The following is a 20542-nucleotide window of genomic DNA, read 5'->3' on the forward strand; positions in this document are numbered from 1 at the left end:
CCAGTGCCCGCTATGGGCAGTCCGGCCCGGCCTTTGAGCCATTTTCACCTCGGCCTCCCTGGGGCCCACGTAGCCCAAAAACAGTGTTACTCTTAACACCTCGACCACAGCCCTTCACATTCAGGGCATAGTGGGCGAGGAAGAATGGGTCTCGCTGTGTGGGCCAGGTGATGTTTGGAACTCAGGCACCATCTTCACCTCGGTCTCCCCCTGGCTACCTTGGATGACCCAGCAGCTGTGTTTTGTGCTCCCCTGCCAGGACATTGCCCTGAGGCCTGGAGGGCTGATTAATTTACTAATTGCACGGGGCTTACCTCTGTTCATGACATGTGCTCCTAAGCTGAAGGGCTGGGGAGGGCTAAGTAGGTTAGTAATAGCAGGGGCTTTGCTGCTTTCTCAGGTGCTCCTGCCCTGAAGGGCTCGAATAATTTTGTGACAGAAAGGAGCCTTAATGTTTTTTTTAGTTGCTCAGCATGTAGGCCATTGTCATCTTGGCCCTGTGTCCTACGCAAGAACAGTATTCTCCCACTTTCATTCCTTGTCTGTACAAATGGTGTTTCATGAAAGGGCACGCCCCTTGAATGTGGGCCACGCCCCTTAAATATGGGCCACGCCTCATGAATGTGGGCCACTTTTTTCGTCAGTGCCAGGGCCAAATTGTGATCCCAATCCGACCCTGGTGGTGATCCAGACTCTGAGGTAAGGGGTCTCCTTTTAAACATTTCATGAAGCCTTTGTGGGCAAGTGGGTGCGGTTAGACTTCCTCCAGCAACCCTTTGATGGATGGTAGGGGAGAGGCATGGAACTGCAGATTCTATGGTACATGGCGTTCCTATAGACTGGAATTAGGCAATAGTGCAGCGGTCGCGATTTTCGCATACTTGTAGATTTGCCGCATTTGCCACATAAACCATCTTTTGCTGCATAATCTGCAGAATTTAACAAAAAAATATTTTTTTTGTAGCTTAACCCGGTCAAAAATTATTAAAGGCACAGTGACGTGCTGCTGCACATTGGAGGGCCTTTTGCAGAGGTTGACTGGGCACCTTTCTGCTACTTAGTGGTATATTTGGGCGTTAAAATGGCACTAATGAGGTACACCCAATTACCATAACGTGGCTGCTTCGAGTGCCTTGGCATTAGTTCACCAAACTCCTTTCCAGCCCCGGGGATCCACGTTAGCAGCTAAGTATAAGAATTTAATAGGGGAGATTAGTACATTCTTTTCTAAAAAAAATAAGGGATGTCCACTGATTAAACATACCCAAAAGGAAGGGTAACCTTTGGTATACTGTCTCTTGTAGGGAAAAAAGAAAAGCCATCTCCTTGGCCATAAAAAATAAGGATATACTAGCTGCCAAAACAGCAAGACAAGATTATCGCATTAGCATTGCGAAAGCCAAAAAAGATTGGGAAGAGGAACATTGGCAGGCATTAAAGGAAGCGGCCCATGGGAAAAACGCCACTGTATTCTGGAAATTGATAAATTTTCTTGACAGACGTGGTGCTGAGCCCATTCCAAATCATATAACTGAGTGCCAATGGCACTCTCATTTTTCTAAATTATATGGTGAAGGCAGCCTGGAAGTTGTGCCAGCCCTTCCAGCACTAGATACTGGCTGTTTGGCTCAACAAAATGGTGACACCATAGATGTGTTGTTTACGCCCCGTGAAGTTCAGGAAGCTATTCATAAAATAACACCAGGCAAGGCACCCGGCCCGGATGGAATTCCGGGGGATCTACTGTTGCATAACCCCACGGTTTGGGCGGATTTAATTGTAAACATCATGAATCTTATCCAGTCTGGCCACCAAGTACCTGACTCGTGGAAAGGCGCCGAAGTTGTCACTATTTTTAAAAAGGGTGAGAGAGAGGACCCTGCCAACTACAGACCAATTAGTTTAATTGATGTCATTCAAAAAGTAGTTGGTAGGGTCATTATAAATCGGATTGAGTACTGGCTTATGGAAGATAATATCTTGTCCTGTTGCGTGTTTATCTAGGTTCCTGATCGATACTGTGACCTTATGCCCCTATTCGGCTATAAATCCATTTATTCCCTATATTGGCATAACCGTTCAAGTGCGATTTTCTGAAAAGTCATCTCTGGCCTCACACGAACAGAGCCACATTCCAGCATAGCTCTCTGCCACTTCCTTTGCGACCAATTAGTGCAATGACAGAGCAGTAGTCACTATCTGATATTCCTAGATAACACTCCGAGTTCTTCAACAAGATAAAAACTCAGCAAACCTGGAAATCCCCGCTTGCTATGTTTTGATTAGTAATGGAACTCTAATGAGCAACTGATAACTATCACTTCCTAGTGACATCTTTAATTGACGTCTTATGTCCAGCAAACTTGCGTCAAACCTGGCACCTGTCAGGTATAAATATTACCAACGTTGCCTTAAGCAATGTGAGCTGAGCTACAAGCTACTGTTGCTGATGCTGGCTGCCTGCAAGACTCCGTGTTGGTAAATCTAGCACTCTGTCGCTGCAGCCTGCTATCCTGTGGTGGTGAAGCTGCTGATACCATTATCGCCGCTAAAGCGCGAACTATGGTGCAGTACGCTTAAGGAGCTGAACAGCCGTCCCTCTGCGAAGACATCCAGCAGATTCCAGCTGCCCGCGGACGCTGTCCCCCCTCCTTCCTCGACGCGCTGAAGAGAAGCCGCTGCCTTTCTCGTGCAGAGAAATCCAGTCTCGGCGCTTCCGGTTTACCCTCGCGGGTGACTGGGATATCGAGAGAGACCCCTGAAGGAGATACCAATCCTCCATCATTCTATTCAGAGGTATGGTGTTGACTAAACCCTTGGACGAGAATTCTTGAAACAAACCTTGGCAAAACCAACTTAACTTAAAGCTACTTACTTACTCCCCTTCCACGTGTTAGGCTTAGGTCAGGCACACTGGGGTAGGCTTAGTTAGAAGCACCAGTTGAGTATGGTAGCCTAATGTATATATGACTGTATATATGTTTTATTACTTTTAAACCATTGTATGGCTAAGAAACCATATCAATGCTTTTACAGTTCTATTTCGCAATACTTATCTTACTGTACGTACTTTTTATAATAACAATCATTGCAATTGTGGCAATACATTTCTCTTGTACGAGAAGAAAGACTGTTCAATAAATGTTAACCCTTTATTGATAAACGCCCGTCTCTCTATTCTCTACATCTCGTGAAAGTAAACTGCACTAGACTGACTGAGTGAAATACATGTCTATTGTTTCACACGACCCTAGAGATTGACTCTTGATCTGAGGAGCAAAGTTGTCATGTTGCACGGTTGTTGGAAAGCTGAATCCCTTCTTGTCTGTGCCAAGGAAGCTGATCACTTCCTATGCAGAGAAGAAAGTTTCCAGTGACCTCTGAGCTAGTTGGTAACACAACCCAATTAAGTTTAGCATAGTCAGTGGAGGCCTGGAATATCCGCAGTTCCACGTCGATACTACTGTTTATGTTATTCCAATGCGCAGGGCCTAGTGGGAAACTAGGAACTACACTACAGTCCCACTTCCAGGCAGGATTCAGAGGTAATGTAGGAGCAATCGATCAAGTTTTTAGATTTTGTGCAGTTTTTTGGAAAACAGTGTCAATAGCCAGAGGGAGTCTTTACCTGGCTTTTATAGATTTAAAAACTGCATTTGATGTAATACCCCGTGCCAAATTATGGGACGTTTTATTGGACATGGGTTTCCCATCCTATTTGCTACAATTTATTATCAAACTCCACGAGGGTACCTATGCTAGGATACGATGGGGGACGCAGGGACAACTCACAAAGCGTATCCCTGTTAACAGAGGGGTGCGGCAGGGGTGCGTGATGGCCCCCACTTTGTTCTCCCTCTTCATAAATGGGGTGGTGAAACATCTGCAAGAGATACCGGCAGATGCCCCCATTATGGCTGGGGAGAAAACACCATCGCTCCTCTTTGCCGACGATACCCTTCTGTTATCAAAAACCCCCAAGGGCCTCCAAACACTCCTTGACCAGTTTAGTGTTTTTTGTCAGGAACGGGGACTTACAATAAACACTGCAAAAACCAAACTAATGGTCATGACCGCCAAGAGAAACCACAGGAATATACACCTGACTTTGAACGGATCTCTCCTTGAGGTGGTCGAAGAGTTTGATTACCTTGGTGTTAGAATTAATAATAATATGAAATGGGAACCCCATATAAGTAAAATGATTTTAAACCTTAAAAGAGTTTCCAGTACTATTCTAAAAAACCAGCGTCTCTCAGTGAGCAGGCCAATTACCCCTGCCTTGTCAATTTATGAGGGAAAAGCAATAGCCTCAGCGGTTTATGGTTCAGAAATATGGGGCATCGAGAACATCAATAATCATGTCCTAACTGAGAATAAGTTCATGAGGGACTTGGTTTCACTACCAACTTCTACCCCATTAAAACCATTATTTGCAGATCTAGGTAGGAGGTCCATTCGGGACATTGTTCAGCTTCGTCCCTTCCTATATTGGGTACGTTTGAGGAGGACTCCCGAATTAGCTAATTATGCTTTAGTGTTGGATGAAATGTTAAAATTAAACACTTCAGGTAAAATCAAGTGGCTAAATGTCTTAAAACAACTTGTAGCTAGCGTGGGTTTATGCGATGCATGGGCCTCCCAATCCCCTCCACCAAAACAAATGGTAAAAAAACTATACTGGGACTGGATTGAGGCCAAGGCTTTACAGAACTCAAATTGGGGACAACTAACTGAGAATTTTTTGACCCATAAGTGTAATATAAAGCTAGAATTGTTTTTGGATTTTATCCAGATTCCTCGGGATAGGACACTTTATCTGAAATTTAGACATGGAACATTGCCCCTTAAAAATTTCACGTCTAGATGGAGTGGAAGGAGGGAAGAGGATACAAAGTGCCCAGGCTGTACAAACCCTGAAGAATCATTAGGCCACTTCTTTTTTGCCTGTAAAGCATATACCCTACCTAGGAACAAATGGCTAAAACCTGTATTAAAGAATCTTGGAGTCAGGGATCACAAATCAGCATTACGTATCCTCATCTCCAACACCTCTTGTATGGCTACTATTTGTGGGGTTGCAAAGTTTCTATCATGTGCCTGGATCATTAGGTTAAAGTTGTTAAATAATGTTTCTTCAGTCAACATTCCTACATGATTTGTATATGTATTCTTTTAAATGATGAAATGGTTTTTATATTTACGTGTGTATTGTATGTTTGTACTTTTTATGATACATGTGTCGAATAAAAGTATAATGACTGACTGATAACGTGGTAAAAAGTGCAAAAACGACAAAATAATTAAGTAATACTATCATGTCGCATAATTTTCCTTTTCTTGCCGCATAATATACTCAACCTTGCCGCATAATTTGTCCCTCCCTTGCCGCATAAATCCAATGGGCCTGTCGATAGGTGAGGCCCAGCCCTTTGTCTTTCTTGATCACGCTTTTAGCTTGCCTGATGAGAGAGACCTGTTGAAACCGCACACACCTTTAGGGCCTCCGCTCTGATCGCTCCAGGCCCGAGACTACACTGCAGTGTTGCGCATCATTACACAGAGGATGTGTCTGGAGAGCAGCCAGACTCAACCTAAACCGGTTTTGCAGCATACAGCCTTTAGAAACATTTGTCACCAGGGACGTCAGGCCAAATCTGCTAATGCTCTCTTACAAAAGATGCAATAAAGCAGGTAAACACCTGCAGTAAAAAAACAAAAGCTCTTAAATATTTGTAGAGCAATTACAAATTCTGCCGAAAATCTTTTCTAACCTTTATAAACGTTTTAAATCAAAGTATATAAGCGTCATCAAATGAGGGTACAAGTCTACCGGGAGTCTGTATGCTTGTACACTCGAGAAGAAACACAAACTGTAACTAAGCCATGCTGTCTCGAGAAAATCTATAATAAACGGATCTAACCTGCATCCCTTCCCCGTTCACAGACAGAGAAGGGAGTGCCTTCCAGACGCGCGTCCCTGCTTGTTGTGCGTGTAAAGAAAACAGCTACCAAGAAACTCGTTTCTATTTCGAAGTATGAAACGCCCTCTGCTGTCACACCAAAAGACCCACTGTATGTGAAATACGTGATATGTTACTCTTAAATTCCTCCACAAATTCATATTCTCTTAATACTTGATTTTAGCTACTGCGGTTACTCCTACGGCTTCTAAGCACTGTCAACTTTTACATACTTGACAAGACTTTAAAATCCACAATATTTGTTTGCACTTTTTGCAGCTTTGGAAGGGCCCGAGGACTATCATGGGTAGCCCCTCCACACCCCAGCTGAACAGAAGCACAATAAGACACATTAGTTAATTTGTACTGGTGCTGGTGACAGGGGTTGCATGGAAGTACCGCACTTTAAAGGATTCAGATGTTTTTATATAATGGTAAAAGCCTAGTAAACTAGTTCATTAGTACCGTATTTTCCGGCGTATAAGACGACCCGGCGTATAAGACGACCCCCCACTTTGCTTGATCAAATTTAGGTTTTGTGCTATACTCGCCGTATAAGACTACCCCAAGACTACCCCCACTTCCAGCACAGTCCAACGCTCTACTTGTACCTTGTACGCTTTTATAACCTGCACACTTATCACTTTTTTCTCTTGTAATGTACCGATTGCTACCTCATGTATTTTGTTATACCGGGAAATGTTTCTTCCACCTTGCTTGTATGCTGGGAATATTGCAAGCCTACCGTAATCTCTCCACCCGCTAGTCCTCCGAGTACGCTCAGCTTACCGCAGTGAAGCAGCTCCAGTGCCCGGCGGCGTCCTCCGACTCCGTGGATGCTATTGCGGATCCTCAGCGTTGTCCACCGATGCAATGCTCCGGCGGGAATCCTCCGGCATTATGGCTGCCAATTTCTGCGGGAGGCCTCGGGGTTACCCACCAGGCAGTAGGGGCGAAGTTGGAGCGAAGTTGCGGCTTGAAAGCCAATTGTGCGCGGGAGCCCCCAGGATGCAATGCTCTTCAACTCTTCACCTCTGTGGCTGGCGGGCGGATTAGAGCCACCCTCCCCCACCTCCGGCTGGATTAGAGCCACCCTCCCCCACCTCCGGCTGGGCCGGAAGCGCGAGAACCTTCAGGAGCAGTCCGCGCTGTTGAAAAAAACCATGAAAACAAACAGTCTAATTTTGTATCCGGCGTATAAGACGACCCCCAACTTTCCAGAAAATTTTAAGGGGTTAAAAGGTCGTCTTATACGCCGGAAAATACGGTACTACGTAACACTGTTGGTTGTAATAAAACTTATAGAACAAGTTTGACAACACATCTAGGTGAACGTTCAGAATTCGTTTTTTATGGGATCTTTACCAGCCAGAGTATTTTTAGTTTTCGAAGTTGGTGCTGTGATACAATAGTGAGTGCCAGGCTCCATGTGGTATAGAAACTGGCAGCTTTGGAATACTGGGTTCAAGTGTGCACTGCTAAAGCGAGGCCGATGGATGTGGCAGCGGAAGGCCAATTTATACGCCAGGGTTGACTAAATTATGCGACAAGAAAAGGCAAAGTATGTGGCATAAAGCAGCACATTTTGTGCAAGCATTACCTCATTATCTTCTCAATTTTAACGCTTGTTAATACTGTGTGAGCATATAGGTTGCATCGGATTAGTACCAGTTTCACACCCATTTATAACAATAAGCAATAGAAAGGTGCCCAGTCAACATTTGCAAAGGGCCTTCTACTGTGCAGCAAGACATGTTGCTGCGTTTCTATTATCTTTTGAACCATATGAGATGGAAACAATTCTTTTGTTGAAATCTGCAGATTATGCAGCAGATGGTGAATTATGTGGCACATGCGGCAAATCCATAATTATGAGACAAAAGCTGCAGCCGCACAATCTCATACGTCCAGTGCCCTGGATAAAGTGTTTGACTGCCCTTGCAGAGTGTACCAAGATAAGAATTGTGTAACAGTATGTGCTCTTCTTGAACAGATCACATTTAAATTAATTTACTGCAAGGTGTGCAATACTTGCAGTACTGTCCTGGAGTTTTCTAAATATTTTCCTCTTAAATCTATTGGAATCCTTTCTGGTGAATAGGACCCAAATAGTGAGCCACGGGGACTTTAGGGATAAACCTTTCCCGCTTCTCTGTGGGGCCAGCAACGGTCCTCCCACAGTCACACATTATTTAATCTTTATGTGGCCCCTCTGGCAAAACTTGCTTTCTCCTCTGGCTTTCAGGTATTGCCCTATGCGGACGATACCCTAATCATTGTTTATATAGCTGGCAATTGGGCAGGAGTAGTGGACAAGTTTAGGGTCTGCATGGTATAAGTTAGCACCTAAATGAGAGACAATTGGCTCAAGATGAATGCCTAGAAGATGGAGATTGTGGTCTTCAGGCTGGAGAACTCAGTTTGGACTGACTTCTGATGGCCAGAGACATGCGGTCCACTACCTGCTCCAGGAACGTCCGCTAAAAACTTCGAAGTGATTTTAGATAACACTCTGGCATTCGACTCATGGTTCCATAGGACGGTCAACTCCTGTCTCTAGATCATCAAGCACCTTAAGAAGATCGTCCTCTTCCTTCCTGAGGACGTAAGAGTGTCACCAAGTGCCTTAAGATCTTTCTATTCCTTCCAGATGAGTTAAGAGTGTCAGTGGTCATTGCGCTCATAACATCACGCCTTGACTACTGTAACGCTCTGTATTTGAACACTATCCAATATTTGCTTAACAAAATTCAGGCTGGAGCTGGATTGTCCAAATCATCTCTCGGTGAGGGAGGGATTGTGGACACTGCACTGGCTTCCAGTGAGGAAGAGGGAGATCTTTAAAGCCGTGTGTCAGGTGTATAAGGCCCTCAACCAGCAGGGCTCTTATTACTTTAGAACCATTTTCAACTGGTATCTTCCCAGCAGACACTGGAGATCGGCTGGGCGGAGGAAGCGGATTTTACCCAGTTTCAAGAAGGCGAGATGGGGTGACCGTGCCTTCTCTGTGGCAGCGGCCAGGATATGGAACACTCTCCCTGTACATATTGTTAGCATTAATTCGTACACCACATTTCACAAGCATGTGAAAACCTGGCTTTTTCACAACCATAATGACCTTTGCTGGTCTCCCCCGTTTATTCTTGCCAGTTATAACACTTTGCTGCCTTTTGGTTATTTACGCTTTACAAATGATAAAATTACGATTACAAATTAGATGTGTTGGGTGCTGCCAGGCTGCACAGTTCTAAAAGTTGTCAAGTGCGAATGGGGGCAGTGGGATGGTCGAGGTGTTCTAGAATGTATTGGCTGAGTGTATCCTCTGCGAACTGTTGCCGAGTGTTGACGTATAGTATACCTTTCTAATCGTGCTCTATTGTGTTCCCTTCTCGCTTGGGGAGAGGATGTAGCTTTATGTCTAGGGTGGTCGACCTTGGAGCTGGGGAACCGGGTTCGTGTCTCGGCAACGACGCTCAACATCCTGTGATTCTGGGCAAACCACTTAATCTCCCTGTGCCTAACAAAAATGAATGTGTCCATCTGAAACTAAACTGGTGCTCATGTAAAGCACTCCAATACCCTATTTCTCGGGTCTAGTTCGCGCTATATAAAACTCTAAAAAATAGTGCAAGAATGTACTGAGAGCGTGTACTAGCCATCTATAATTCTAGAGTGTGCTGGCAAGTGTTCTATTCTAGCTGCATTCTAGTGTGTTCGCACTGGCAGCAGGCTGCCCTCTCCTCGGAACATTCCAGAGAATACTGGAAAGGTTTAACGTTCCTGCTGTGTTGTAGGTGTATAGGCAGAGCGTTCCGTTAACCTAGTGCTGTCATGTGGACTGGCAGCAGGTTCTGCCCTCCTCGGGGCATTGTCGATTGCGCTAGAAGGATGTTCCCTTTGAGGAGAGCTCTAATGCAGTACTAGGATGTGCACCATGTGAACTGACCTAGGTTAGGCTGGCAGGATTTTCGCTTCTTAAATTGTTATAGGGTGGTCTGGTAGAGAATGCGCTCCAGAGAGAGTTCTAGATTAAGCTACAAGCTTAATCTAGTTGGCCAGTGGCAACTTCTTCTCCAATGTGTAGCAGATCTTAATACAGAGGACTAGCATTCCTTATCTGTACCACCTTACCCTTCTTTGCCCCAGCAAACCACACAAAGAGATGGTCCTTGGTACGATCGATGTAAAAGTTGAGGGTTCTTTTGGGGTCCAAACAAGGAAGGCTCTCCTCCTCCTCCTCCTCTTTTGAGAGGTGGAATAGAGTTAAAAATGCAGGATGGGTGTTGCATTGTCTGACAGAAAAAGGCCTCTTAGGCCGGAATGCCGCACTAGTTCACAGCATCAATTTGTCTCAGAAAAGGTTGAGTACAGCGGTTGAATGGACTCATGCGACGAGCTGAAGTTATCGCTATGAGAAAGACAGTTTTGAGAGTCAGGACAGCTGTGTGTTGGTACTAAAGGGGTACACGTAAGAAAAAAGTGAGACCCAAATGAATGTCTCACTGTGGCATTTGAAAAGGTTCGAGTGAAAACTCATGGACCACACCTTTAAGGAAAAACATCACAACCGGTAATTTAAACAAGGCTGTTGGCACGGTAAATAACAAAAAACGAAAGATCAGACAAGTAAATCTTTAACTGTGCCCCTGGCAAGACCTTGCAGGGATAAAGACAACACAAAAGCAGAATGTTCCTTAACTTTGCTTGTAATGGGCCCATATGATGGGATTTACACCAGGGCATAAACTTTTACCAGCGTAAACCGATTCTATAGATGAATGCCCACCCGCTAGGATATCAATAAGAAGCTACCCTACTGCTGTTACAGAAAATCCTCCTAAAGTGGCAGCCTAATCATAGAACAGATGCTTGTGGCTAGAACCTCAGGATACCACACTCTACAGGCCCAATCCAGAGCCACTAAGATTAATTGGATCCTTTTGTTCCTGATCGTCGTCAAAACTGGGGGCAGTAGAGGACAGAAGGTGTACAGTAGTCCCATGCTCCAGGCTAGGCAGAACGGGTATCTGTGAGAGAGCTTTCTTGGGCACTCTGAGGTATAAAAGTGTGGTCACTGCCTGTTCTTTGTGGTGGCAAAGATAATGAGCCATGGAGCTCCCCATTGCTGAAGGACACCCAGCACCACCTCCAGCTGTAACAGCCATTTGTGAACATCTAGGCGTCATTGACTGCTTTAGTCCATCCTGTGGTTTAAAGATATCGTAAGGTGGTTCACAACCAGGGAGATGCCCTTTCAATTCCCCCAGTTCCAGAGGTGTAGGGCCTCCTGGCAAAGGGCACCTGTCAGCCTAGCTTGCTACAGAACCACATGGCGGTGGTGTTGTCAGTGAACATTTGGACTGGCCACTCTTATGTACAGTAGCCAAGCAAATGAGCTGCAACTTCAACAAATTAATTTGGAGATGGGTCTCTGCCAGAGACCAAAGTCTACTGTTTTCCACCTCTCCTGGTTAACCTACCCAAACCAATAGCGAATTGTCAGTCACGACTGTCGGCTTCGAGTGGGGGCAGGAAGATGGGTATGCCGTTAGTCCAATTTTGGTCAAGCACGCACCACTGCAGATCTTTTGCAGTATCCTCTGAAATCTGGGTGCAATTTGACAGGTTCATTAGGTGTTGAGCCCACTCAAACTTTAGACCTCATTGCAAAGTCCGCATGTGCCATCTAGCAGGATGCAAGAGGCCAAGAAGTCTCAGAGCCACTCATATTGAGGGGGAGCAATGGAGGGTGGGCTCTTAACCCCTTCGATGCTTATGACAAGCTCAGCTCGTCATAAGGTACACCTCTCGTGTGCTCATGACGAGCTGAGCTCGTCATGACCACACCCATTTACATTAGGGCCCAGCACAGCAGATGAAAGTCTCCAGCAGCCATGGTGTTAAAGAAAGCTAAGTGGGATGAGAAGTGGTGGAGATGCACTGGTGAGAGCTGGAATGGGAGTAACTCACTAGAGCAAGGGGTAGAGCGCCACAAACGGGCATTTCCATGAAGTGCTAAAAGCATAATGGAGTGCTAATTCTAAAGAAAAAAGTAGTTTCCTGAATATGAACAGTGAACAAAAGTCATCCGATCAAAACCATAGGTAAATAAACTATGTTGCAGAGGCAGGATAAACATATGATGTAGAACCAATAAGAAGCAAGCAAATGAGAATGACAGGAAAGCCAACCAATGATTTGCAATGGATTGACCCAAAGTACATTGTAAGACTTTGTATTGTCCACAACACTAGGTCTTTTGACAACGTAACATAAAATGTATATTTGTAAAGCGCACGTTCTCCCATGGGCATCATGGCGCTGAATAGGGGATGTTTATTTTTACCCAGCTAAATGGTACTCCTTTTCAACAGACAGATGGAGATGTTTGTAGGTTGCATCAATAACTTAAACGAAAGCCATTTGCTAATAGTGCAGAGGCTAACATCAGAATTACACAGATCTACCCTAATCACATGCAAAAGAAAAATACCTTCCATTAACATTTGAGATTGACCCTTTTTCTCATCAAAATAACAAAATGTTGTGGGTGGAATGCATAAGTCTAAATCCTGGCAATCGCTCGGGCCACATTCCAGTCCATTTTGTTTGCCCGCTACACCTCCCCAGACAAGGAGCAATCATTTTCCAGCTTTAATCGAGCAGTCCACCCTGAACTCAATGTGCCTTTTATTTCCCATGCACATGAAAGCATTTATACCTGAACTTGACAGGGAGTGGTGATTACAAAATAACTATTAAAAAAATAAAAGTTTTCTCGTTAAGAGGTTTATCATCTTTTTGGTTTCAGAACACACAGCAGAGGCCCTGCACATCCCAACTCGATGCAGGTGTCCGAAGACCATCAGCTTGGTTCGTCGACGACACATAAAAACCTTTTCAGTGAATGAGAAGGGATCCCACTGCCCAGTCCCGGAACTCGTGTGAGTACTGAAACAGAGACCGCCAACTACGAGGCACCTGGCTATGATGATAGAGTAGGTAGAGGCCACTCAGGACTCCTGCAACCAAATAGACTGTTTCCGACATAGAAGCATACAGTGGTCGAAGTGGGCGGGATTGGAGGGGCACAACGCACCCATACTTTTTTAATGTAAGGGAAACAGTTCCCCTACTTTCTGTAAAAAGATAACCGCCTTGGACGGTTAATTCCGAGAACTGAAATGCTTCAGCTGTAGTGTAAGGCAGGGAGTCTCCTGTGCTGTGAAACTGCAGCCGAACAGACAGGTAAACAGTCCTTCTTGCCAGGGTGCCTGTTTGCATGAAAGAAGTGTAAATGTGCATAACGGGTCAATCGGCAAATGTAAAGGGAGCCTGGAAGCCTGTATTAGCTTCAGTCAGTAGCGGCTGGTAGAGGGGCAGTGACGGGAGGGGGGGGGGGGGGGATTAGGGAATTAAAATAAATGTTTTTTTAAAAAAAAAAAAAGAACGTCCCTGTTTGCCTCTGCCGCAGGAACAAGGAACAGGAACCACCCAGGCTTCCAGATGCCCCCAGCCAATCACGATGCTGCTGATATCAGTGTCGTAATTCATCTGAGCAACGTGGTTCGGAGCTGAGACAGGGGCTGGGGACCTGGGCATGTTCTCCACCCAGGCTGTAATGTAGCCTGGGTGGAGAACATGCAAAGTGCATTTCCACTGCTTCAATCAGGATTGAATTCTTCTGTGGCTCTCTGGTTGCAGGCACAGACCCCTGCAGTGCATTAACTAATAGAGGTTTCATACTGTACGATAGGGGATTTCCCATGGATTAACTTAATTTGCATTTCTTTAAAAAACATTCTCATAAGCCACATCATAGTCACTCGGTATCTCAGATAAACCCATTTATGTATCCTCTCAAACATCATACTCAGTCTCAAACACTCACAAAAGGCCAAACACAATGCACTCACACTAACAATTTGCTATATCCTCGTGCATGCTCACAAACACTTCACTACACTGTAACATCCTTGCACATATAACTTCTCATGCTCTCATACAATTGTGCACACACACTGCTACACTCTCTATTGGAGTTATTTGTGCGCTATTGCCCTAGATTTTTACATTTACTACACTATTTTTGGTTGACCAGTTTTGTTAGTATTAGGACTCTGCACACTTTACTCCTGTTAAACAGTGGTAACAGGAGGGCTTGTGCTATACTTCTCTCCCTTTCAAACATAATAACATTGATATACACCCAATTGGAATTTTTTTTTCACAACAAATTTTATTGATTGGTCAGGTAAAGGCATATACACAGCTCTCCACAGTCAGGAGATCACTGCCAAATATCAACACATGTCTCAGTATCTTGTAGACCCAATCAATAAAAAGAACAACCCCCCCTATCTCCCCCCACCTCCCACAGCCACCCAAAAACCCCTCTACCCACCCTTATCACTCCCTAACCAAGTGCACGTTATCACAGTAAGCCTCGAGTAACTGTTTGTATCATGCCAGGCACCATGCGCCTCCCTAGGCCTGAAGTCCATCGTCTAGATCCGGACCATCGTCAGGTTCTGCTGGAGGCTCCAGAGTTAAACCCCTATAGTCGGCCCACCTTTTTCAAATTTTGTAATGTTTTCGGGGGCATCCTCTGGCCTCAAACACTGGGCGCTCTAGCCCCATAAAATAGTCTAGTCCAGCCTTCCATGCGCTCAGTGGGGGGGCTCGCTCATTCTTCCATGCTCGTGCCAAGTCCCGCTTGGCCACAACCAGACCCAATAACAAAGGTGACGTTTTTAGATATTCCCTCCCACGCCCTCCAGTACATGGAGAAGTCCCAAACGATAGGTGCGGGGGAGATCCCATCCCAGTGCCTTCGACAGACAGCTCCATACACCATTCCAGAACCTAGTCAGGCCAGCACAAGACTATACAGTATGCAACAGAGTACCCCTCTCAGCTCCACATCGCAGGCACTCCGGGGACACAATCAGGCCCGCCTTCCACAGCCGCTCCCGTGTATAGTAAGCCCTATGCAAATATTTAAATTGGATTAATTGGAGTCGTACCGCGATAGCGGTCCCACGCAGGGACTCCAAGGCCTCCCTCCAATCACCCTCATCCAGAGGTCCAACATCCTTTTCCCAGGTTTCCTTTAATGGAAGTAGGGAAGAGGAACAGTGAGTGACTAGTGTTTGGTAGATACGGGATACCTTCTTATCCCCGCGGTCTCCCATGAAAACTTTCGCTTCCACTGGGCTGAATTCCGGCAGTGACTCCAAACCAACTAGACTAGGCGCGAGCGCGTGACGAAACTGCAGGTACCTGAAAAATTGGGTCTTGGGCATATGAAATTCGTTCCTAAGGTCCTGGAATGACTTGAGTTACACCGGTCATAAAGTTTCCAAGCGAAGAGATCCCGATAGAATCCCATCTGCCAAACCCCGCTAGCGAGGCCAGTGCGGGGAGTCGCCCGTTATTCCACAACGGGGTCTCCGCTGTCAATCTACCCCACCAGCCCATGCGATGCAGTGCTTGTCGCCAAATCGCAAAGACCACCTGTGTGGCACAGGGCAGCTGCCTCCGCAGTCTGGCCGAGTATAGGATTGTGTGCAGCGTATTGTCCCCCATCAGCGAGCGCTCTAGAGCGTATGCCGGGACTCCTCCATCTCCGTACCACCATTCATTCAGTACTAACAAATGGGAGGCCTGATAATACGACAGTAAGTCCGAGGTAGCAAGACCACCACAATACGTGGATAGGAAGCATGTACGCAGCGCCACCCTGGCGGCACCCCCAGCCCACAAGAAGAGGCCTAGGACAGAATTGACCTGCCGGAACCACTGAGGTGCGATCTGGTGCGGATAGTTTTGCAGCGGATATAAAAAGCGCGGAAGTGCGACCATTTTAAAGATCGCAGACCTACCAAATATGGTAAGAGGCATCCGGGACCATGTTTCAATATCCGTCTGGACCTTCTCCCACACCGGTATCACGTTGCGCTCCCATGAGATCGCCGCGGACTCGGACAGGAACACTCCAAGATACATCATGCCCCCGGCCGCCACCTGCAATGCCGACGCCCAAGAGCCCGCACCTGCCCCGTCACCCAGCACCCATAGGGTGGACTTGCGCGGGTTAAGACAGAGGCCCGACACCTCGCCAAATATGCGCATGATTTCCAGTACTCGGGGGCCCGATCTATTTAAATCCGTGAGGAAGAAGAGGACGTCGTCCGCATAGAGTGCGATCCTGTCAGTGCACCCAATTGGAATTTTAACCTACTTATAAGTCCCTAGTAAATAGTACTACATGTACTTGGGGCCTGTAAAATAAATGCTACATGTGGGCTGCAGCACTCATTGTGCCACCCACTAAAGTAGCCCTGTAAAACATGTCTCAGGCATGTCCCTGCAGCCTGTAGTGCAGTTTTAAAAGAGCCAGTTCGACCTGGCAAAATAAACCTTTTAAATCATCAAAAAAGACTCTTAGGACATTGTTCAGGTAACTTTCAAGTTACGGTTGCAGAGGGGAAACGCCGTTTTTGACTAGGTGTAAGAGACGACATGGAGTAAAAACGATGTGATGATATCGTTTTTAACTTAAAGTATATTGTGCATGTTTTAAGGTTTGTGTGATGCAATTCACTGACATATGTTTTTCCATTTATAGTGAAACGCCTGAAGAAGAGCTTTTATAAGCTCGAAATGCATTGGGTAACATATGATTCACTGTTGAAGAAGAAGTTTGTCTTTTGAAATTTCATGCCCAGAAAAAAGCTTGGATTAGCATATCTGAGGCACAAGAAGCTGTTCAAAGACTTATTTTCACACGTGCGATGTATAGACTGAATAATATATTAAGTTATAAGAAGACTTTGGAGTACTATGATCAACTAAGCTATTGAATATTTGAAAATTAGCACCAACTATCAATTTGAAGCTGTGCGCCCATGAAAGGATCGTAAATACGTTCCGATTGTTCTAAAATAAACCTTTAGCCAGGCCTAAGTCTTCCTTTCAAAAACATATGTCACCTCTAAGGTCACCTCTATAAACCTCTAAGGTAGACCATAAAGGCTCAGGGTACATGATATTTGAAAAGTAGGACATGTGTACATGTTCAGATGTCAAAAACCTCCAAATTTATTTATCACTCTGTCAAGGTTACCTTCCCATAGATCTGATCTGTGTTTCTTTATGACATGTAAAGTGATAACTTCGGTTTGGGAAAGCTAGAGAAATACTTCTTTCACTCATGTGAATTGTCATTTAAAATAATCTTGAATGGTAAATTCAGATTGTAAATAACCATTTTGCAAATGCTACTTTTAGAAAGTCAGAATTTTTTAGCCTGAACCAAACATGGCTTTCTGCCAGTACCTAGGGTCATATTACTGTTAATGACTACTGTGGTGTGATGTGTGTTCCTTCCAGACAGGGGACAAAAAGGCCTTGGGTTCAGGGAAGGGTGTTCTTCTCCTGAACAGAATGACATTTGGGGGTTGTACCCAGCACTTGCCTACCTTCAAAGGGTAGCCTGGGAGTTGTATCTATCCCCTTCCTAACTTTAGAAGACCCCTTCTCTGTCACCGGCAAATGCAGCCCACGCCTGGGCATGCCTGCCAATATTTCCCTAGACAGACTGGAATCAAGCCCAGGGAAAATGGAAGAACTGACCACAACTAATTTAGGGTTAGACAAAGGGGATGTCTTCCACACACCGGCTGGTAGGCATTATAAAAGTGGCACTCTCAGAACCTGGAATGAGAACCACTCTGGACCTGTGGAGATTCAGAAGCAGGACTGCCTTGCTGTCTGAAGCCTGAAGAAAGACTGGACCTGCTTGCCTTGAACCTAGGACCACAGAAATGACTCCAAGGTCAGATGGCTGATCTCCTGTTTGAGCTACAGAGACTCAATAAGCTTCCGATGCCCAGCCGACAACTACCAACTGAACATGCCTGAACTCTGCTGGAGTGAGTCCTAATCCCCAAGAGGTGCCCTACACGTCCTGGACCTTTGGCTGGTGTTGGAATGTACTCTTCCAACCTCAAAACTGCTAGGCCTGGACTCCAGGTGAAAAACCAGAGGCTTTGATCTCTTTGCTTCAAAAAGGACCGGCTCCTGCTGCCTCGCACAGGCCAACACTGAAGCTGCCTCTGACTGCCGAAAAGACCTGCCTGGATACAGACCCCAGACCTCTTTGCCCATAGCTCCTCGTATTGACAACAACCGCCCGTGTTTCCTGCCAACGGGAAGTTCTGATCATCGAGCAGTACTTCGGCCCGGCAGCATGGTCACTGCGGTACCCCAATGATGTGAATTTATGACTGAAGCCTGGGATTTAAGCAACCCCCTGTTAACGAGCTGCTCCCCAGATTCAGCCTTTAGCCCGACTGTGCACTACCTCATCAACGAGAGCTTTGCATGTGAAAACTGGTCTAAGTTAGAAGGTAAACTTTCCATTGAGACAAACCTAGTCCCTGTATCCGACCTGCGCTCCATCGTATTCAGCCTTAACTTTTGAAGTTGAGCCTGACCTGGTTCAGCATAATCAGATAACCGTCACTGGTGCTTTGTGCTTTTGGGAGCTTTATGTGCTTTTTTGCTTGAAACTTTAAATATTCCCATCTCTGGTTTTACATATTAGATTCTTGCAGTTTTTATGTCTTTTTTTTATTAAAATGTACTGTCTTTTGCTACATTAGTTTGGTATTCTTCCTGCGTTGTGTTTTCACTTTATTACTGTTTAAGCTGTTCATAAATACTTTACATATTGCCTCCAAGTTAAGCCTGACTGTTTTTGCGATAGGCTACCAGAGATTATTCACAGGTTTAGTCACTTTTGTTGTTATGAAAAGGACTGTACTTCTTAATTTAGTGGGGCCCACATCCCTCTTATCTAATAACCCGATTTCTTGCACCCTCACATATATCACACCCGCTTACCACCGCAACATCGGGAGAAAGCCATTACAACGCGGTCATAATCACATGACCATTACCATGCATCATTTACAATGAACCTGCCTTTACCATGCATGTCGGATACAAATGTCCACTTGCTGATCATGCCTGTAATTCTCATTTCAACCATCTGAATGTGGCATCATCTCCACACACACGACGCCACATGCAACCACCTCAACACTAATATGCAACATGTTTCACTCCACGTACATACTCTGTTAGAAAGGTTACAAGCTACCTATATCAACACTACATCCAAAAGTCTAGATAGGCTCACATGGCTCACTCACCCAGGGATCCAGTCTCATGTGAACAGTAGCAATTGGTTGTCTTTAGACATTTTCAACATTTGGTATGTCAATGAACTACAACTCCTAGAATCCTTAGGGAGTTAACAGACTTTAAATGAGAGGCCTTGTGATCCGCTCACAGAGGTAAACAGACATTGTGAACAGATTTGCATCTACTGACGAAATACCGGGTCAGAGTCAGAGAAAGAGAACCAGAGAGAGACAGAATCGAAATTGGGACATAGAGAACCAAAACCGACCCAGAACTTGAACAGAGAGGGGTTCCAAGAGAGAGCCATAAAGATTCCATCAATCAATCAGGGAATTGTGAAGCACACTACTCACCTGTGCGGGTCTCAAGGCACATGGTGCAGCTCCGAGTCAGCCGACGAGCCAGGTCTTGAGGCGCTTTCTGAAAGTGTGCAGAGTAGGGGAGAGTCTTATGTTGATAGGGAGCTTGTTCCAGGTCTTTTCAGCGATCTAGGAGAAGGCTCTTCCACCCGCCCTGGCTCTGTGGATGCACAGGGTTTCGGCGAGGGCGGCGGAGCGGAGGTTTCTCTTGGCAAAGTGGAAGGAGACTTTCATTGAGGTATTTGGGTCTGGTGTTGCGGAGGGATTTATTGGCGTGGGTGAGTAGCTTGAAGTTTACTCTCTTTTTGACGGGAAGCCAGTGGCGGTCTTGCAGGTGATGGTTGATGTGTTTGTGTCCTTGGATGCCGAGGACGAGTCTGGCTGCGGTGTTCTGGATGGGCTGGAGTTTACGTAGCAGGGATTTGTTGATTCTGGCGTAGAGGGCATTTCCGTAGTCTAGTCTGCTTGTTATGAGTGTGTGGGTTACGCTTTTTCTGGATTCGGGGGGAAACCATTTGAAGGTCTTGCGAAGGATGCAGAGGGTGTGGAAGCAGGTGGAGGTGACGGCATTGATCTGTCGGGTCATGGTGAGGGAGGAGTCTAGTATGATGCCGAGGTTCCAAGTTTGGTCCATGGGGGTGGGAGGGTTGCCAAGGGTGGTGGGCTACCAGTGGTTGTCCCATGCTGAGGGGTGGGCCCAAGGACGAGGACTTCAGTCTTCTCAGAGTTGAGCTTCAGACAGCTGCTGCTCATCCAGGATGCAACGTCTTTCATTCCTTCCTGGAAGCTGAGTCTGGTTGTGTCAGGTTCCTTCGTGAGGGAGAGGATGAGCTTGGTGTAGTTGGCGTAGGATACTCTGCTGAATCAAAGCTGTCTGACGATGGTGGCAAGGGGGCCATGTAGATGTTGAAGAGCGTGGGACTGAGCGATGATCCTTGGGGTACTCAACAGCTGAATTCTGTGGGATCAGAGAAGGGCGGGAGCCTGATTTTTTGAGTCCTGCTGGTG

General features: G+C 45.8%; 2 protein-coding genes across 3 annotated transcripts in view; one reads left to right on the top strand and one right to left on the bottom strand.

Moving 5' to 3' along the window:
- The window catches only part of RASSF4 (Ras association domain family member 4), a 568816-nt gene that overhangs the window by 333607 nt on the left and 214667 nt on the right, over positions 1-20542 (bottom strand). The gene's annotated exons all lie outside the window — the stretch shown is intronic.
- LOC147711041 (uncharacterized) overlaps positions 1-20542 on the top strand; it is a 36231-nt gene that overhangs the window by 6312 nt on the left and 9377 nt on the right. The window contains exon 2 of one of the 2 annotated variants that reach the window (XM_086921854.1): positions 12775-12907. The exons of the other annotated variant lie outside the window; for it this stretch is intronic. Coding sequence (XP_086777980.1) covers positions 12775-12907 — 133 coding nt within the window. The remainder of the gene's footprint in view (positions 1-12774; positions 12908-20542) is intronic. 2 annotated transcript variants of the gene reach the window in all.

This window comes from Lissotriton vulgaris, chromosome 5 (assembly GCF_964263255.1).
Source record: "Lissotriton vulgaris chromosome 5, aLisVul1.2, whole genome shotgun sequence".
NCBI classification, from domain to species: domain Eukaryota; kingdom Metazoa; phylum Chordata; class Amphibia; order Caudata; family Salamandridae; genus Lissotriton; species Lissotriton vulgaris.